This window comes from Hyla sarda, chromosome 4 (genome assembly GCF_029499605.1).
Source record: "Hyla sarda isolate aHylSar1 chromosome 4, aHylSar1.hap1, whole genome shotgun sequence".
NCBI lineage: Eukaryota > Metazoa > Chordata > Amphibia > Anura > Hylidae > Hyla > Hyla sarda.
This window is the reverse complement of record NC_079192.1, coordinates 22,063,390-22,080,843: the sequence shown is the minus strand read 5'-3', so window position 1 is coordinate 22,080,843 and position 17,454 is coordinate 22,063,390. Positions and strand designations below refer to the sequence as shown.

Sequence of the window (17,454 nt, the reverse complement as noted above, 5' to 3'; positions counted from 1 at the left end):
TAATGCATACCAATAATTTTTTTTCTTGTTTTACCATGATTTAGTGACTCCATTGCATTGCTCTTTTGATTTTATGGTGAGTTGGGAGTTTCTTACTAACAGGCTTTACTTACATAGGGGATATTGCAGTAGTCTTCATTGTGCTACATACCTACTATCCTATTCATTTCTGTCAGTTTTTTTGGTTTATCACATTTTTTGTGTTATCACACATTTTTTATTGACAGACTCCTTCAGGATGGATTTGTGGGACAGAGACCGCACCTGGATAGCAAAAATGGAACAAGTTTTTACGGAGGAAACTGCATCAACAGGTTTTAGCGGTCAAAGAAATTGATTTTTTTCAGCAAAAGACACTGAGTAATCTCCACAACACAAGATTAAAGACTTGGTGGAACAAGGTATTCCTCAAAAATGAGGGGCCTGGTGCCCCGTGGATTATGCGTACAGGTATTCCCCTCTTTTCCATTGGAAGATAGTGACTTTGTCACTCCATGGGAGGATATTTGCAAAAAAACCTCTATAAAATTCATGGGCTTATTAGTAAATTTGAATAAAGATTGGTTGGAGAAAATTAAAGGGGTACTCCGTCGCTAAGACATCTTATCTCCTATCCAAAGGGGACCACCATGATCTTGCACGAAGCACCCCGTTAGAATCAGTCCCAGGAGCACGTTTGCTCCGGGTCTGATTACTGGCTATCACGGGGGCCGGAGCATTGTGACGTCACGGCCCCGCCCCCGTGTGACATCACGCTCTGCCCCCTCACATAGGCTTGCATTCAGGGGGCAGAGCGTGACATCACACGGGGGCGGGGCCGTGACGTCACAATGCTCCGCGATCAGGCATCTTATATCCTTTCCTTTGGATAGGGGATGAGATGCCTTAGCGCTGGAGTACCCCTTTAAGAAAGAGATTGAACAGACACATATTTTATTGAAAAATGAAGGATCTACAGATGATTTGGAATCTTTTAATCAACAGGATGGAAAAACAATTTGATGGCTAGGAAAAGGAAATTTCTGAACGGAAGAGCAAAAAACTAGTTATAGACCATTCGGATGTTCAAAATAAGAGAATGTATAAATGGCAATGTCCCCAAGGTAAGGGAATACGTAGGAGATCAGCATCAATATCCTCCACATCGTCAGCCAGTGAATATGGTGACAACATCCGTGGGTGGGTCCAACTGGATCGCTGGTTCAAAAGGAAGACGATCAGAACCACAGGAATCCAGTACTTTATCCAATACACAGATGAAGGTAATTAATCTATTTCATCATGACTTCTCAACTACTGATTTATCAGTTTTGAGTAAAGGTTTAACATTTTCTCCGTCTGCTTCTTTTGATAAATTTATAGCAATAAAGGACCTCCACTTATTCGCCCGTAATTTAATGTTTAAAAGATGGCATCACCACATAGAAAATGAACAAATCTTCACTACACCCGAGGAGAGGATGGCAGTCCGTATACTTGATGACCTATTATTGGAACGAGAAATTTCGCCTGATCAACAGGTACGTCCTGTATTTGTAAGAAATTAACACATTTCCACCTTTATCGGTTTGCCCACCAGTGGATTTATTTGTCAAACTAGTCAGTAGGGAATTTGAGAGCTTCCCAGATTATGTACATAATGATAACCTGTCTAGGTAAGAACGGCGGAGCCTGAAAAAGTTACAAAAGATTCTCGATGTTGTTTATAAACCAGACGACAAAGGCGGCAACATTGTTGTGTGGCCTAAACAGTATGAAGCTGAAACATATCGTCAATTGAGGGATTCTACCTGCTACCGTAAACTAACATTCAACCCTCTTACTACTTTTCAGTCTGAACTGAAACTGATGCTGGACTCCGTAGTGGCAGCCTCAATAATTAGCAAGGATTTGGCCGATGCTCTATATGTGCAACGTCCAATTGTTTCTACTTTATATCTTCTTCCTAAAATACATAAGCACCAGACGCGTCCACCCAGGAGACCGATCATTTCTGGTATAGGTAATTTTACTCAATGTCTTGCCAAATTTGTAGATTCTAAATTGAAACTTCTTGTTGAGAGTTTGCCCTCTTTTGTACAAGATATGACGGACCTTTTTAGACAAGTTGATGGCATTCAATTGGAGGATGATGTATTACTGGTCACATGCTATGTTGAATCGCTATATACTAGCATAAAACATTTGGATGGCTTGGCTGCATCCAAGCTTTTTCTGGATACCAGTAATTACTCACCTGAGATTTCCCGATTTATGTTACAGTTACTTAACTTGTTGGGGGCGGAGGGCGTATGGATACCTGTACGCCCTCCACATTTCCGATCACCGCAGCTAGCTGGGCGATGATCGGAACGGTATTCCTGCTCAAATTATTCAGCAGGCATACTGTGCCAATGCCCAGGGGGGTCCTGAGACGCCCCCATGTTGGCAATCGCCACAAATTGCCAGTGAATTCTCAACAGCGATTTGCAGCGATTCCAAGTCATACGGGTCTCCGGTGACCCGGAAAATAAGGAGGATTGGGGTTGTCCAAGACACCCACGATCCCCCTGAAGAGATAGGAGTGAGATGGCACGTGTGCCACCCCTCCTATCCCTGCTAGTGGTCGATCAGAAGCGATCGACCAATAGCAGATCGGGGTGGGGGGTTAACGTTCGGTTTCCCCCTTCTGCCCACCCGCAGTAGGCTGGGCAGAACAGGGAACCGACGGGAACCCTAAACTGTAGCCCTCCAGATGTTACAAAACTACAACTCCCAGCATGCCCAGACAGCTGTTTGCTGTTTGGGCATGCTTGGATTTGTAGTTTTACAACAGCTGGAGGGCTACCGTTTGGAGATCACTGTGCAGTGGTCTCTAAACTGTGGCCCTCCAGATCTTGCAAAACTACAACTCCTAGCATGCCCACATAGCTGTTTGCTGTCTGTGCATGCTGGGATTTGTAGTTTTACAACATCTGGAGGGCCACAGTTTGGAGATCACTGTGCAGTGGTTTCTAAACTGTGGCCCTTCAGATCTTGCAAAACTACAACTCCCAGCATGCCCAAACAGCTGTCTCGGCATCCTGGGAGTTGTAGTTGCGTACCTCCAGCTGTTGCATAACTACATCTCCCAGCATACCCTTCGGCGATCAGTACATGCTGGGAGATGTAGTTTTGCAACAGCTGGAGGCACACTGGTTGGAAAATACTGAGTTAGGTAACAAAACCTAACTAAATGTTTTCCAACTAGTGTGCCTCCAGCTGTTACAAAAGTACAACTCCCAGCATGTACGGTCTGTCAGTACATGCTGGGAGTTGTAGTTTTGAAACAGCTGGAGGTTTGCCCCCCCATGTGAGTGTACAGGATACATTCACACGGGCGGGTTTACAGTGAGTTTCCTGCTTGAAGTTTGAGCTGCGGCAAATTTTCTGCCGCAGTGCAAACTCCTAGCGGGAAACTCACCATAAAACCCGCCAGTGCGAATGTACCCTAAAAACACTACACTACACTAACACATAATGAAGGGTTAAACACTACATTTACACCCCCTTACATTGTCCCCCCCCCCAATATAAATGAAAACGTATCGTACGGCAGTGTTTCCAAAAGAGAGCCTCCAGCTGTTGCAAAACAACAACTCCCAGCATTTCCGGACAGCCACTGACTGTCCAGGCATGCTGGGAGTTTAGCAACAGCTGGAGGCACCGTGTTTGGGAATCACTGGCGTAGAATGTCCACCCCTATGCAATCCCTAATTTAGTCTTCAAATGTGCATGGCGCTCTCTCCCTTCGGAGCCCTGTCGTATTTCAAGGAAACAGTTTAGGGCCACATATGGGGTATCTCCGTACTCGGGAAAAATTGCACTACAAATTTTGGGGGGCTTTTTCTCCTTTTACCCCTTATGAAAAGGAAAAATAAAAAATTTTACACTAACATGCTGGTGTTGCCCCATACTTTTTATTTTCACAAGAGGTAAAAGGAAAAAAAGACCCCCAAAATTTGTAACACAATTTCTCCTGAGTACGGAACTACCCCATATGTGGACGTAAAATGCTCTTCGGACGCACAACAAGGCTTAGGAGTGAGTGAGGAGTGAGTGAGTGAGCACACCATGTACAGTTGAGGCCTAAATTGGTGATTTGCACAGGGGTGGCTGATTTTACAGCGGTTCTGACATAAACGCAAAAAAATGAATACCCACGTGTGACCCCATTTTGGAAACTACACCCCTCACGGAATGTAATAAGTGAGCCTTAACAACCCACAGGTGTTTGACGTATTTTCGTTAAAATGCTGGTGTTACCCTATAAATTTTTCATTTTCACAAGGGAAAATAGGAAAAAAGCCCCCCAAAATTTGCAACCCCATTTCTTCTGAGTAAGAACATACCCCATATGTGGATGTAAAGTGCTCTGCGGGCAAACTACAATGCTCAGAAGAGAAGGAACACCATTGGGATTTTGGAGAGAAAATTTGTCCGGAATTGAAGGCCACGTGTGTTTACAAAGCCCTCATAGTGCCAGAACAATAGACCCCCCCACATGTGACCCCATTTTGGAAACTACACCCCCTCACGTAATGTAATAAGGGGTGCAGTGAGCATTTATGCCCCACAGGTGTCTGACAGATTTTTGGAACACTGGTCCGTGAAAATGAAAAATGTTATTTTTCATTTGCACAGCCCACTGTTTCAAAGATCTGTCAAATGCCAGTGGGGTGTAAATGCTCACTGCACCCCTTATTAAATTCTGTGAAGGGTGAAGTTTCCAAAATGGGGTCACATGTGGGGGGGGGGGGGGGTCCACAGTTCTGGCACCACAGGTGCTTTTTAAACGCACATGGCCCCCGACTTCCATTCCAAACAAATTCTCTCTCCAAAAGCTCAATGGTGCTCCTCCTCTTCTGAGCATTGTAGTTCGCCAGCAGTGCACTTGACATCCACACATGGGGTATTTCCATACTCAGAAGAAATGGGGTTACACATTTTGGGGGGCATTTTCTCCTGTTACCCCTTGTAAAAATGTAAAATTTGGGGGAAAAACTGCATGTTAGTGAAATTTTTTTTTTCATTTACACATCCGAATTTAACAAAAAGTCGTCAAACTCCTGTGAGGTGTTAAGGCTCACTGTACCCCTTGTTATGTTGAGGGGTGTAGTTTCTAAAATAGTATGCCAAGTGTTTTTTTTTGCTGTTCTGGCACCATAGGGGCTTCCTAACTGCGACATGCCCACCAAAAACAATTTCAGCTAAATTTGCTTTCCAAAAGCCAAATGTGACTCCTTCTCTTCTGAGCATTGTAGTTCCCCTGCAGAGTATTTTACGTCCTAACATGGGGTTACAAATTTTGAGGGGGCATTTTCTCCCATTACCCTTTGTAAAAATGGTAATTTTGGGGGGGAAAACTGCACTTTTTTTTTCATTTACACATCAGACTTGTCATCAAACAGAAAAGTGATAGAGGTCAGATTTGAAAAAAATGCTCCCGTCCTTAGGGTCATAATGGGCTCCGTCCCCAAGTGGTTAAGTTTACTTTGTCACACAATTTTTTTTCTTTTGATGGATCCCTGTACCTGCAGCTCCAGGGGACGGCTATGGGAGCGGCTTGTGCGCCCTCGTATGTCTGTCTCTTTCTGGGGCTGTGGGAGAGGGACCTGTTGTGCACAGTACTGGAGGCCGTATATCCAAAAGAATATAGATATTCTAGAGAGAGTTCAGAGAAGATACTAAACTAGTACATGGATTGCAGGATAAAACTTACCAGGAAAGGTTAAAGGACCTTAACATGTATAGAAGAAAGAAGAGACAGAGGGGATATGATGGAGACTTTTAAATACATGAAGGGAATCAACACGGTAAAGGAGGAGAGGAGATTTAAAAGAAGAAAAACTACCACAAGAGGACATAGTTTTATATTAGAGGGGAAAGGTTTCTGCAGTACTATCAGGAAGTATTACTTTACTGAGAGAGTAGTGGATGCATGGAGTAGCCTTCGTGCAGAAGTGGTCGCTGCTAATACAGTGAAGGAGTTTAAACATTCATGGGATAAGCATAAGGCTATCCTTCATATAAGATAGTGCCAGGGACTATTGATAGGATTCAGATTATTGGGCAGACTAGATGGGCCAAATGGTTCTTATCTGCCGACACATTCTATGTTTCTATGTTTCTGTTCCTTTCGGATCATGGGGATGTCGCGATGGACCATGTTCTATTTTTGGCACGGTACATTGACAACATCCTCATGAGCTGGCCGGGGGATTCTTCTCAGTTGGCCCAATTCATAGCTTAATTAAATGAGAATAAAAACATTCTACTGACCTATACATGTGACAAAAACTGTGTGGAATTCTTGGATGTACTCCTCAAACGTGATACCAATGGTAATACCCAAACAGATATGTTCCGTAAGAAAACCCCGGTAAATGCATACCTACATGCCTCGTCTCATCCAGAACACACTCTTTGGGCTATTCCATATGGACAGTATCTACGGTCTAAATGGATCTGCTCTACAGACCAGGCATTCCAGAAGCAGGCTGTTGACCTCAGTCAGAGATTCCTCGACCGGGAATATCGTCATAGGAATATCAAGAAAGCCTATAATAAAGCCAGAAACTGCTCAAGGTCTCAACTTCTTCAGCCCTCTCAGGTACGTGTTTTTGATGACACTGTACGTTTCGTGACTAACTACCACTCCCATTGGGATAAGATGAGTAAATGCCTTGAAAAATATTGGTCAGTTTTGACTGTAGGCCCTATCTTACAGCATTACATCTCGCCCCGACCCACCTTGACAGCTAGGAGGGCCAAAAACCTTAATGATATGCTGGTTAAGAGTGAATATCGATCACAAACAACTAAGAATATGTTTGGGACAAAGGATCCGAGACGGGGCTGCACTCCTTGTGGCCAGTGTGTGGCCTGCCCCAATGTGGAAAGATCTACAACATTCACTGACTCATCTGGCAATCAAACATGTAAGATTACATATCAAATTACACGGTCTACAAGATTTGTCATCTATTATGCTATTTGTTCTTGTCCTAAGATCTACATTGGATTTACCACACGGCCTGTTAAAATTCGAGTGAGAGAACATGTCCGGGACATTAAAGCAGTGGCAGCAGTGACCAATCTTGAGGACCTTAAACCAGGTCCAAGGCATTTTCAGTTGCAACACGACTGTGATCCATCCTCATTCAAGGTACGAAGGATTGATCGAATATATCCCAGTATCTGTGGGGGGGATATCGCTAAACGATTGGCTTAGTGTGAGAGATGATGGATTTGGAGATTAAAAATGTTGTATCCTGCAGGAATTAATGAAATCTTAAGTTACTCTTCATTTCTCTGACCGAGTAAAATCTAGACGGTGATCCTAGTGTATCCGGCCTGTTTTTAACATAACATGTTTTTAGCCTGTTTTATTTGTACTTACACATATATATTTTTATTCATTATTTTTGTCTTTTTCTAGTGACCATTGGGACGTGATCTTGTCGGGGTGTGGCTAACTATGGACCATTCTATATACATTCTTCGGTATCTTGCTATTCCGTCCTCAGGACCCTCAGTTTGAAATTCTGGACTAATGTACATTAGTGTTTACGTTGGCCCATGCACTGAACAGTGGGAAGTGTGTTGGTATATATATGTAATGTCCCAGTACAGGACATTTTATTTATTTATTTTATTTATTTATATAGCGCCTACAGATTCCGCAGCGCTTATGATCCTGTACTAGCTTTAGGCCCTGTCAGGTTGAGACCCTCAGTGACCTGGGGGCTTCCCTGCATGGTCTCCCCCTGTTGTTTCCAGAATGTTGTGTATACTGATTTAATGTATAGACAGGATCCTAATGTATAGATAGAGCAGATGATCTGTGAGAGGTCTCAAGGACCTGTGAGATTGTCACGTTATGTTATGTTGTCTGTCACATGATTTGTTGTCACATGTTCTCCCAGAGAGCACCAGCTTAACTTATGACCCGCAGCTTGACGAATGGGCTTTAGTCCAGCCCCCCACTATATAAAGGGGCGGCCATTACAATTCACTCTCTTCCTTTACTGAGAACCAGCCAGTACAGATGTCTCAGAACTAGTGACCAGCATCTGGAAGACCACAAAGCTACAGTCATTCCAGTAAGTCAAAAGTCTATGTCTGCTATCACTACAAGTAGTCAAGTCCTGCTTATAGTCAAGTCCAATCTCAAGTAAAGTCTATTACAAGTATAATTGGTCCCAGCAATCTGCGAGATCTTCTGAGTTCCTGGCCACCTCTCTGGGATTCTGGCCGAGCTGTGAAGATGATAACACCTATCTGACCTCAGTAAAGCCTCCGTTAAACCATAACTGGTTATGGACCCTCCTTTCCTTATTTAGCCATTGTCCGGGCATGCTGGGAGTTGTAGTTTTGCAACATCTGGAGGTCCGCTGGTTGAAGATCACTGTGACCTATACTTTACATTGTATTCTAGATTTTCCTAATTTAAAATTGGGTGCGTTTTATATGCCGGAGCGTCCTATAGGGCGAAAAATACTGTATATTACCCACCAAATGTATCCCTCTGCTGGTCTGGGGATGTATGGCTATTAGATATAATTTGGTATTTAGCCTGTATATAGCTCTCCCCACCACTAGATGTCATTGCATTCAGCTAGTATGGTTTTCATTAGCTGGCTCCGTCGCTTGTGCGCATGCCCGGCTTTGTCCTCTCGCAGTAGACCGGGAGATCTGTATATTGCTCCGATCACGTGCTTGTTCACGTGGGGGTGTTATGTGACGCGGCCTTTCCAGACGGCGGGGGAAGTGACGCCAGCGGTTCAGTATGCGCCGATACAACTGGGTAATTACGCGTTCTTTGTTTCCATTGGCTCTCTATGTATAGTTAAGGTTTGGAGGTCTGGGATGTAGCCCCTCCCAGACGAAGGTCAGTGTGCCGAAACGCGTGTTGGAGTGGCGTCTTCCCGGCCCCTGCATTGCATCGTTCACCATTTGGTTTTGTGGATATTATTTCTTGTTTTGTATATTCTTGTATTTTCTTTTTATTATCCATTACCACTTGCACACGACACTTTACTTGTTACGCACTTTCATGCATTTATGCACATAAGATGCCGGTGCCTATTAATACTTACCCCTTTGTACTCAGCATGAGGTATGCCCCATGATTATCATCCTATTTATGCAGGTGTCCGGTGATGTTGCATTTTTTATGTTGTTTCCTCCTCCATTATATATATGTGTTTGGTTTTTAATGCATACCAATAAAAATTGTTTTGGTTTTACCATGACTTAGCGACTCCATTGCATTGCTCTTTTGGTTTAACGGTTAGTTGGGAGTCTATCCCTTACTAACAGGCTTTACTTACATAGGGGGTATTACAGTAGTCTTCACTGTGCTACATACCTACTATCCTATTCATTGCTGTCTGTTTTTTGGTTTATCACACACAGTTGTAGTAGACCTTGGTGTATCACACAGTTGCAGTAGACCTCAGTGTATTGTACACACACACTTGTATCTCACACAGTTGTATCACACACTTGTATCTCACACAGTTGCAGTAGACCTCAGTGTATCACACACACACACTTGTATCTCACACAGTTGCAGTAGACCTCGGTGTATCACACACAGTTGCAGTAGACCTCGGTGTATCACACACTTTTATCTCACACAGTTGCAGTAGACCTCAGTGTATTGCACACACACACTTGTATCTCACACAGTTGTATCACACACCTGTATCTCACACAGTTGCAGTAGACCTCAGTGTATCACACACACACTTGTATCTCACACAGTTGCAGTAGACCTCAGTGTATCACACACACTTGTATCACACACAGTTGCAGTAGACCTCGGTGTATCACACACTTGTATCTCACACAGTTGCAGTAGACCTCGGTGTATCGCACACACACACACACTTGTATCTCACACAGTTGTAGTAGACCTCAGTGTATCGCACACACACACACACACACACACTTGTATCACACACACTTGTATCTCACACAGTTTTAGTAGACCTCAGTGTATCGCACACATACACACTTGTATCACACACACTTGTATCTCACACACATGTATCACACACAGTTGCAGTAGACCTCAGTGTATCACACACGCTTGCATCTCACACTCTTGTATCACATACAGTTGCAGTAGACCTCAGTGTATCATACACAAACACTTGTATCTCACACACACTTGTATCACACACACTTGTATCGCACACACTTGTATCGCACACTTGTATCGCACACAGTTGCAGTAAACCTCAGTGTATCTCACACACACTTGTATCACACACAGTTGCAGTAGACCTCAGTGTATAACACACACTTGTATCACACAGTTGCAGTAGACCTCAGTGTATCACACACACTTGTATCACACACACTTGTATCGCACACTTGTATCGCACACAGTTGCAGTAAACCTCAGTGTATCTCACACACTTGTATCACACACAGTTGCAGTAGACCTCAGTCTATCATACACACACACACTTGTATCTCACACACACTTGTATCACACACACTTGTATTGCACACAGTTGCAGTAAACCTCAGTGTATCTCACACACAGTTGTATCACACACAGTTGCAGTAGACCTCAGTGTATAACACACACTTGTATCACACACAATTGTATCTCACACAGTTGCAGTAGACCTCAGTGTATCACACACACACACACACACACTTGTATCTCACATAGTTGTATCACACACTTGTATCTCACACAGTTGCAGTAAACCTCAGTGTATCTCACACACACGTCTCACACACAGTTTCAGTAGACCTCAGTGTATCTCACACACACAAATACACACTTGTATCTCAAACACTTGTATCTCACACAGTTGTAGTAGACCTTGGTGTATCGCGCGCACACACACACTTGTATCTCACACAGTTGTAGTAGACCTCAGTGTATAACACACACACACTTGTATCTCACACACCTGTATTTCACACAGTTGTATTTCAGTGTATCTCACACACACGTATCACACAGTTTCAGTAGACCTCAGTGTATCTCACACACACATACACACTTGTATCACACACACTTGTATCTCACACACTTGTAGTAGATCTCAGTGTATCACACACACACACACACACACTTGTATCTCACACAGTTGCAATAGACCTCAGTGTATCACACACACACACTTGTATCTCACACAGTTGCAGTAGACCTCAGTCTATCACACATACACACACTTGAATCACACACACTTGTATCTCACACATTTCTATCACACACAGTTGCAGTAGATCTCAGTGTATCACACACACTTGTATCACACACTTGTATCACACACACACTTGTATCTCACACACTTGTATCACACACACACTTGTATCTCACACAGTTGCAGTAGACCTCGGTGTATCACACACTTGTATCTCACACAGTTGCAGTAGACCTCGGTGTATCACACACTTGTATCTCACACAGTTGCAGTGGACCTCAGTGTATCGCACACACACATGTATCTCACACAGTTGCAGTAGACCTCAGTGTATCGCACACACACACACACTTGTATCACACACACTTGTATCTCACACAGTTGCAGTAGACCTCAGTGTATCACACACAGTTGCAGTAGACCTCGGTGTATCACACACAGTTGCAGAAGACCTCAGTGTATCACACACACTTGTATCTCAGACAGTTGCAGTAGACCTCGGTGTATCACACACTTGTATATCACACAGTTGTATCACACAGTTGCAGTAGACCTTGGTGTATCACACAGTTGCAGTAGACCTCAGTGTATCACACACACACTTGTATCTCACACAGTTGCAGTAGACCTCAGTGTATCACACACACACTTGTATCTCACACAGTTGCAGTAGACCTCTGTGTATCACACACACACACACACACACTTGTATCTCACACAGTTGCAGTAGACCTCAGTCTATCACACATACACACACTTGTATCTCACCCCTTTCTATCACACACAGTTGCAGTAGACCTCAGTGTATCACACACACTTGTATCTCACACACTTGTATCTCACACAGTTGCAGTAGACCTCGGTGTATCACACACTTGTATCTCACAGTAGACCTCAGTTGCAGTAGACCTCAGTGTATCGCACACACACTTGTATCTCACACAGTTGCAGTAGACCTCGGTGTATCGCACACACACACTTGTATCTCACACAGTTGCAGTAGACCTCAGTGTATTGCCCACACACACACACTTGTATCACACACACTTGTATCTCACACAGTTGCAGTAGACCTTGGTGTCTCGCGCACACACATACAAACACTTGTATCTCACACAGTTTTAGTAGCCCTCAGTGTATCGCACACACACATACAATTGTATCTCACAGTTTTAGTAGACCTCAGTGTATCACACACACACACTTGTATCTCACATAGTTGTATAACACACTTGTATCTCACACAATTGCAGTAAACCTCAGTGTATCTCACACACACGTATCACACACAGTTTCAGTAGACCTCAGTGTATCTCACACACTTGTATCTCACCCCTTTCTATCACACACAGTTGCAGTAGACCTCAGTGTATCACACACACTTGTATCACACACACTTGTATCTCACACACTTGTATCACACACACTTGTATCACACACACTTGTATCTCACACAGTTGCAGTAGACCTCGGTGTATCACACACTTGTATCTCACAGTAGACCTCAGTTGCAGTAGACCTCAGTCTATCACACATACACACACTTGTATCATACACACTTGTATCTCACCCCTTTCTATCACACACAGTTGCAGTAGACCTCAGTGTATCACACACACTTGTATCACACACACTTGTATCACACACACTTGTATCACACACACTTGTATCTCACACAGTTGCAGTAGACCTCGTTGTATCACACACTTGTATCTCACAGTAGACCTCAGTTGCAGTAGACCTCAGTGTATCGCACACACACTTGTATCTCACACAGTTGCAGTAGACCTCAGTGTATCGCACACACACACTTGTATCTCACACAGTTCCAGTAGACCTCAGTGTATTGCGCGCACACACACACACTTGTATCACACACACTTGTATATCACACAGTTGTATCTCACACAGTTGTAGTAGACCTTGATGTCTTGCGCACACACATACACACACTTGTATCTCACACAGTTTTAGTAGACCTCAGTGTATCGCACACACACATACACACTTGTATCTCACATAGTTGTATCACACACTTGTATCTCACACAATTGCAGTAAACCTCAGTGTATCTCACACACACGTATAACACACAGTTTCAGTAGACCTCAGTGTATCTCACACACACAAATACACACTTGGATCTCACACACTTGTATCTCACACAGTTGTATTAGACCTCGGTGTATCGCACACACACACACTTGTATCTCACACACACACGTATCACACAGTTGCAGTAGACCTCAGTGTATCACACACACTTGTATCTCACACAGTTGCAGTAGACCTCAGTGTATCACAGTTGTTTATCATACAGTTGCAGTAGACCTCAGTGTACCATACACTTTTATCACACACACTTGTATCACACACAGTTGCAGTAGACCTCCGTGTATCTCACACACTCACTTGTATCTCACACAGTTGCAGTAGACCTCAGTGTATAACACACACTTGTATCTCACACACTTGTATCACACACAGTTGCAGTAGACCTCGGTGTATCACACACTTGTATCTCACACAGTTGCAGTAGACCTCAGTGTATCACACACTTGTATCACACACATTTGCAGTAGACCTCAGTGTATCAAACATTTGTATCTCACACAGTTGCAGTAGACCTCGGTGTATCACACACTTGTATCTCACACAGTTGCAGTAGACCTCAGTGTATCACACACTTGTATCACACACAGTTGCAGTAGACCTCAGTGTATCACACACTTGTATCACACACAGTTGCAGTAGACCTCGGTGTATCACACAATTGTATCTCACACAGTTGCAGTAGACCTCGGTGTATCACACACTTGTATCTCACACAGTTGCAGTAGACCTCGGTGTATCACACACTTGTATCTCACACAGTTACAGTAGACCTTGGTGTATCACACACTTGTATCTCATACAGTTGCAGTAGACCTCGGTGTATCACACACTTGTTGCTCACACAGTTGCAGTAGCCCTCAGTGTATCACACACTTGTATCACACACAGTTGCAGTAGACCTCAGTGTATCACACACTTGTATCACACACAGTTGCAGTAGACCTCGGTGTATCACACACTTGTATCACACACAGTTGCAGTAGACCTCGGTGTATCACACACTTGTATCTCACACAGTTGCAGTAGACCTCGGTGTATCACACACTTGTATCACACACAGTTGCAGTATATCTCGGTGTATCACACACTTGTATCACACACAGTTGCAGTAGACCTCGGTGTATCACACACTTGTTTCTCACACAGTTGCAGTATACCTCGGTGTATCACACACTTGTATCACACACAGTTGCAGTATACCTCGGTGTATCACACACTTGTATCACACACAGTTGCAGTAGACCTCGGTGTATCACACACTTGTTTCTCACACAGTTGCAGTAGACCTCGGTGTATCACACACTTGTTGCTCACACAGTTGCAGTAGCCCTCAGTGTATCACACACTTGTATCACACACAGTTGCAGTAGACCTCGGTGTATCACACACTTGTATCACACACAGTTGCAGTAGACCTCGGTGTATCACACACTTGTATCTCACACAGTTGCAGTAGACCTCGGTGTATCACACACTTGTATCACACAGTTGCAGTAGACCTCAGTGTATCACACACTTGTATCACACACAGTTGCAGTAGACCTCAGTGTATCACACACTTGTATCACACACAGTTGCAGTAGACCTCGGTGTATCACACACTTGTATCTCACACAGTTGCAGTAGACCTCGGTGTATCACACACTTGTATAACACACACAGTTGCAGTATACCTCGGTGTATCACACACTTGTATCACACACAGTTGCAGTAGACCTCGGTGTATCACACACTTGTTTCTCACACAGTTGCAGTAGACCTCGGTGTATCACACACTTGTATCACACACAGTTGCAGTATACCTCGGTGTATCACACACTTGTATCACACACAGTTGCAGTAGACCTCGGTGTATGACACACTTGTTTCTCACACAGTTGCAGTAGACCTCGGTGTATGACACACTTGTTTCTCACACAGTTGCAGTAGACCTCGGTGTATCACACACTTGTATCACACACAGTTGCAGTAGACCTCGGTGTATCACACACTTGTTTCTCACACAGTTGCAGTAGACCTCGGTGTATCACACACTTGTTTCTCACACAGTTGCAGTAGATCTCGGTGTATCACACACTTGTATCACACACAGTTGCAGTAGACCTCGGTGTATCACACACTTGTATCTCACACAGTTGCAGTAGACCTCGGTGTATCACACACTTGTATCACACAGTTGCAGTAGACCTCAGTGTATCACACACTTGTATCACACACAGTTGCAGTAGACCTCGGTGTATCACACACTTGTATCACACACAGTTGCAGTAGACCTCGGTGTATCACACACTTGTATCACACACAGTTGCAGTAGACCTCGGTGTACCACACACTTGTTTCTCACACAGTTGCAGTAGACCTCGGTGTATCACACACTTGTATCACACACAGTTGCAGTAGACCTCGGTGTATCACACACTTGTTTCTCACACAGTTGCAGTAGACCTCGGTGTATCACACACTTGTATCACACACAGTTGCAGTAGACCTCGGTGTATCACACACTTGTTTCTCACACAGTTGCAGTAGACCTCGGTGTATCACACACTTGTATCTCACACAGTTGCAGTAGACCTCGGTGTATCACACACTTGTATCACACACAGTTGCAGTAGACCTCGGTGTATCACACACTTGTATCTCACACAGTTGCAGTAGACCTCGGTGTATCACACACTTGTATCACACAGTTGCAGTAGACCTCAGTGTATCACACACTTGTATCATACACAGTTGCAGTAGACCTCGGTGTATCACACACAGTTGCAGTAGACCTCGGTGTATCACACACTTGTTTCTCACACAGTTGCAGTAGACCTCGGTGTATCACACACTTGTATCTCACACAGTTGCAGTAGACCTCGGTGTATCACACACTTGTATCACACACAGTTGCAGTAGACCTTGGTGTATCACACACTTGTATCACACAGAGTTGCAGTAGACCTCGGTGTATCACACACTTGTTTCTCACAGAGTTGCAGTAGACCTCGGTGTATCACACATTTGTTTCTCACAGAGTTGCAGTAGACCTCGGTGTATCACACACTTGTATCACACACAGTTGCAGTAGACCTCGGTGTATCACACACTTGTATCTCACACAGATGCAGTAGACCTCGGTGTATCACACACTTGTATCTCACACAGTTGCAGTAGACCTCGGTGTATCACACACTTGTTTCTCACACAGTTGCAGTAGACCTCGGTGTATCACACACTTGTATCTCACACAGTTGCAGTAGACCTCGGTGTATCACACACTTGTATCACACACAGTTGCAGTAGACCTCGGTGTATCACACACTTGTATCACACACAGTTGCAGTAGACCTCGGTGTATCACACACTTGTTTCTCACACAGTTGCAGTAGACCTCGGTGTATCACACACTTTTATCACACACAGTTGCAGTAGACCTCGGTGTATCACACACTTGTATCTCACACAGTTGCAGTAGACCTCGGTGTATCACACACTTGTTTCTTACACAGTTGCAGTAGACCTCGGTGTATGACACACTTGTATCTCACACAGTTGCAGTAGACCTCGGTGTATCACACACTTGTATCTCACACAGATGCAGTAGACCTCGGTGTATCACACACTTGTATCACACACAGTTGCAGTAGACCTCGGTGTATCACACACTTGTATCTCACACAGATGCAGTAGACCTCGGTGTATCACACACTTGTATCACACACAGTTGCAGTAGACCTCGGTGTATCACACACTTGTATCTCACACAGTTGCAGTATACCTCGGTGTAGCACACACTTGTATCACACACAGTTGCAGTAGACCTCGGTGTATCACACACTTGTATCTCACACAGTTGCAGTAGACCTCGGTGTATCACACACTTGTATCACACACAGTTGCAGTAGACCTCGGTGTATCACACACTTGTATCTCACACAGTTGCAGTAGACCTCGGTGTATCACACACTTGTATCTCACACAGTTGCAGTAGACCTCGGTGTATCACACACTTGTATCACACACAGTTGCAGTAGACCTCGGTGTATCACACACTTGTATCTCACACAGTTGCAGTAAACCTCGGTGTATCACACACTTGTATCTCACACAGTTGCAGTATACCTCGGTGTATCACACACTTGTTTCTCACACAGTTGCA

At 44.0% G+C, this 17,454-nt stretch overlaps 1 protein-coding gene across 1 annotated transcript; it reads left to right on the top strand.

The window, feature by feature from the left end:
* The first annotated feature begins 89 nt into the window (after positions 1 to 89).
* Positions 90 to 9,190, top strand: LOC130366758 (uncharacterized). The gene is made up of 7 exons (XM_056569089.1): positions 90 to 401; positions 985 to 1,262; positions 1,363 to 1,520; positions 1,834 to 2,002; positions 6,378 to 6,631; positions 6,749 to 7,186; positions 7,460 to 9,190. The coding sequence occupies exons 2-7, from the start codon at positions 1,079 to 1,081 to the stop codon at positions 7,460 to 7,462; spliced, it is 1,206 nt and encodes a 401-aa protein (XP_056425064.1). The 5' UTR covers positions 90 to 401; positions 985 to 1,078; the 3' UTR covers positions 7,463 to 9,190.
* The last annotated feature ends 8,264 nt before the right edge of the window (positions 9,191 to 17,454 follow it).

Excerpts from the sequence above, each read along its gene's own strand:
- LOC130366758 (XM_056569089.1), top strand. The coding sequence starts at position 1,079 with ATGTATAAATGGCAATGTCCCCAAGGTAAGGGAATACGTAGGAGATCA. Across the intron at positions 1,521-1,833 it reads AAATTTCGCCTGATCAACAG|TCTGAACTGAAACTGATGCT; the intron begins GTACGTCCTGTA and ends ACTACTTTTCAG. Across the intron at positions 2,003-6,377 it reads ACCGATCATTTCTGGTATAG|ATATGTTCCGTAAGAAAACC; the intron begins GTAATTTTACTC and ends ATACCCAAACAG.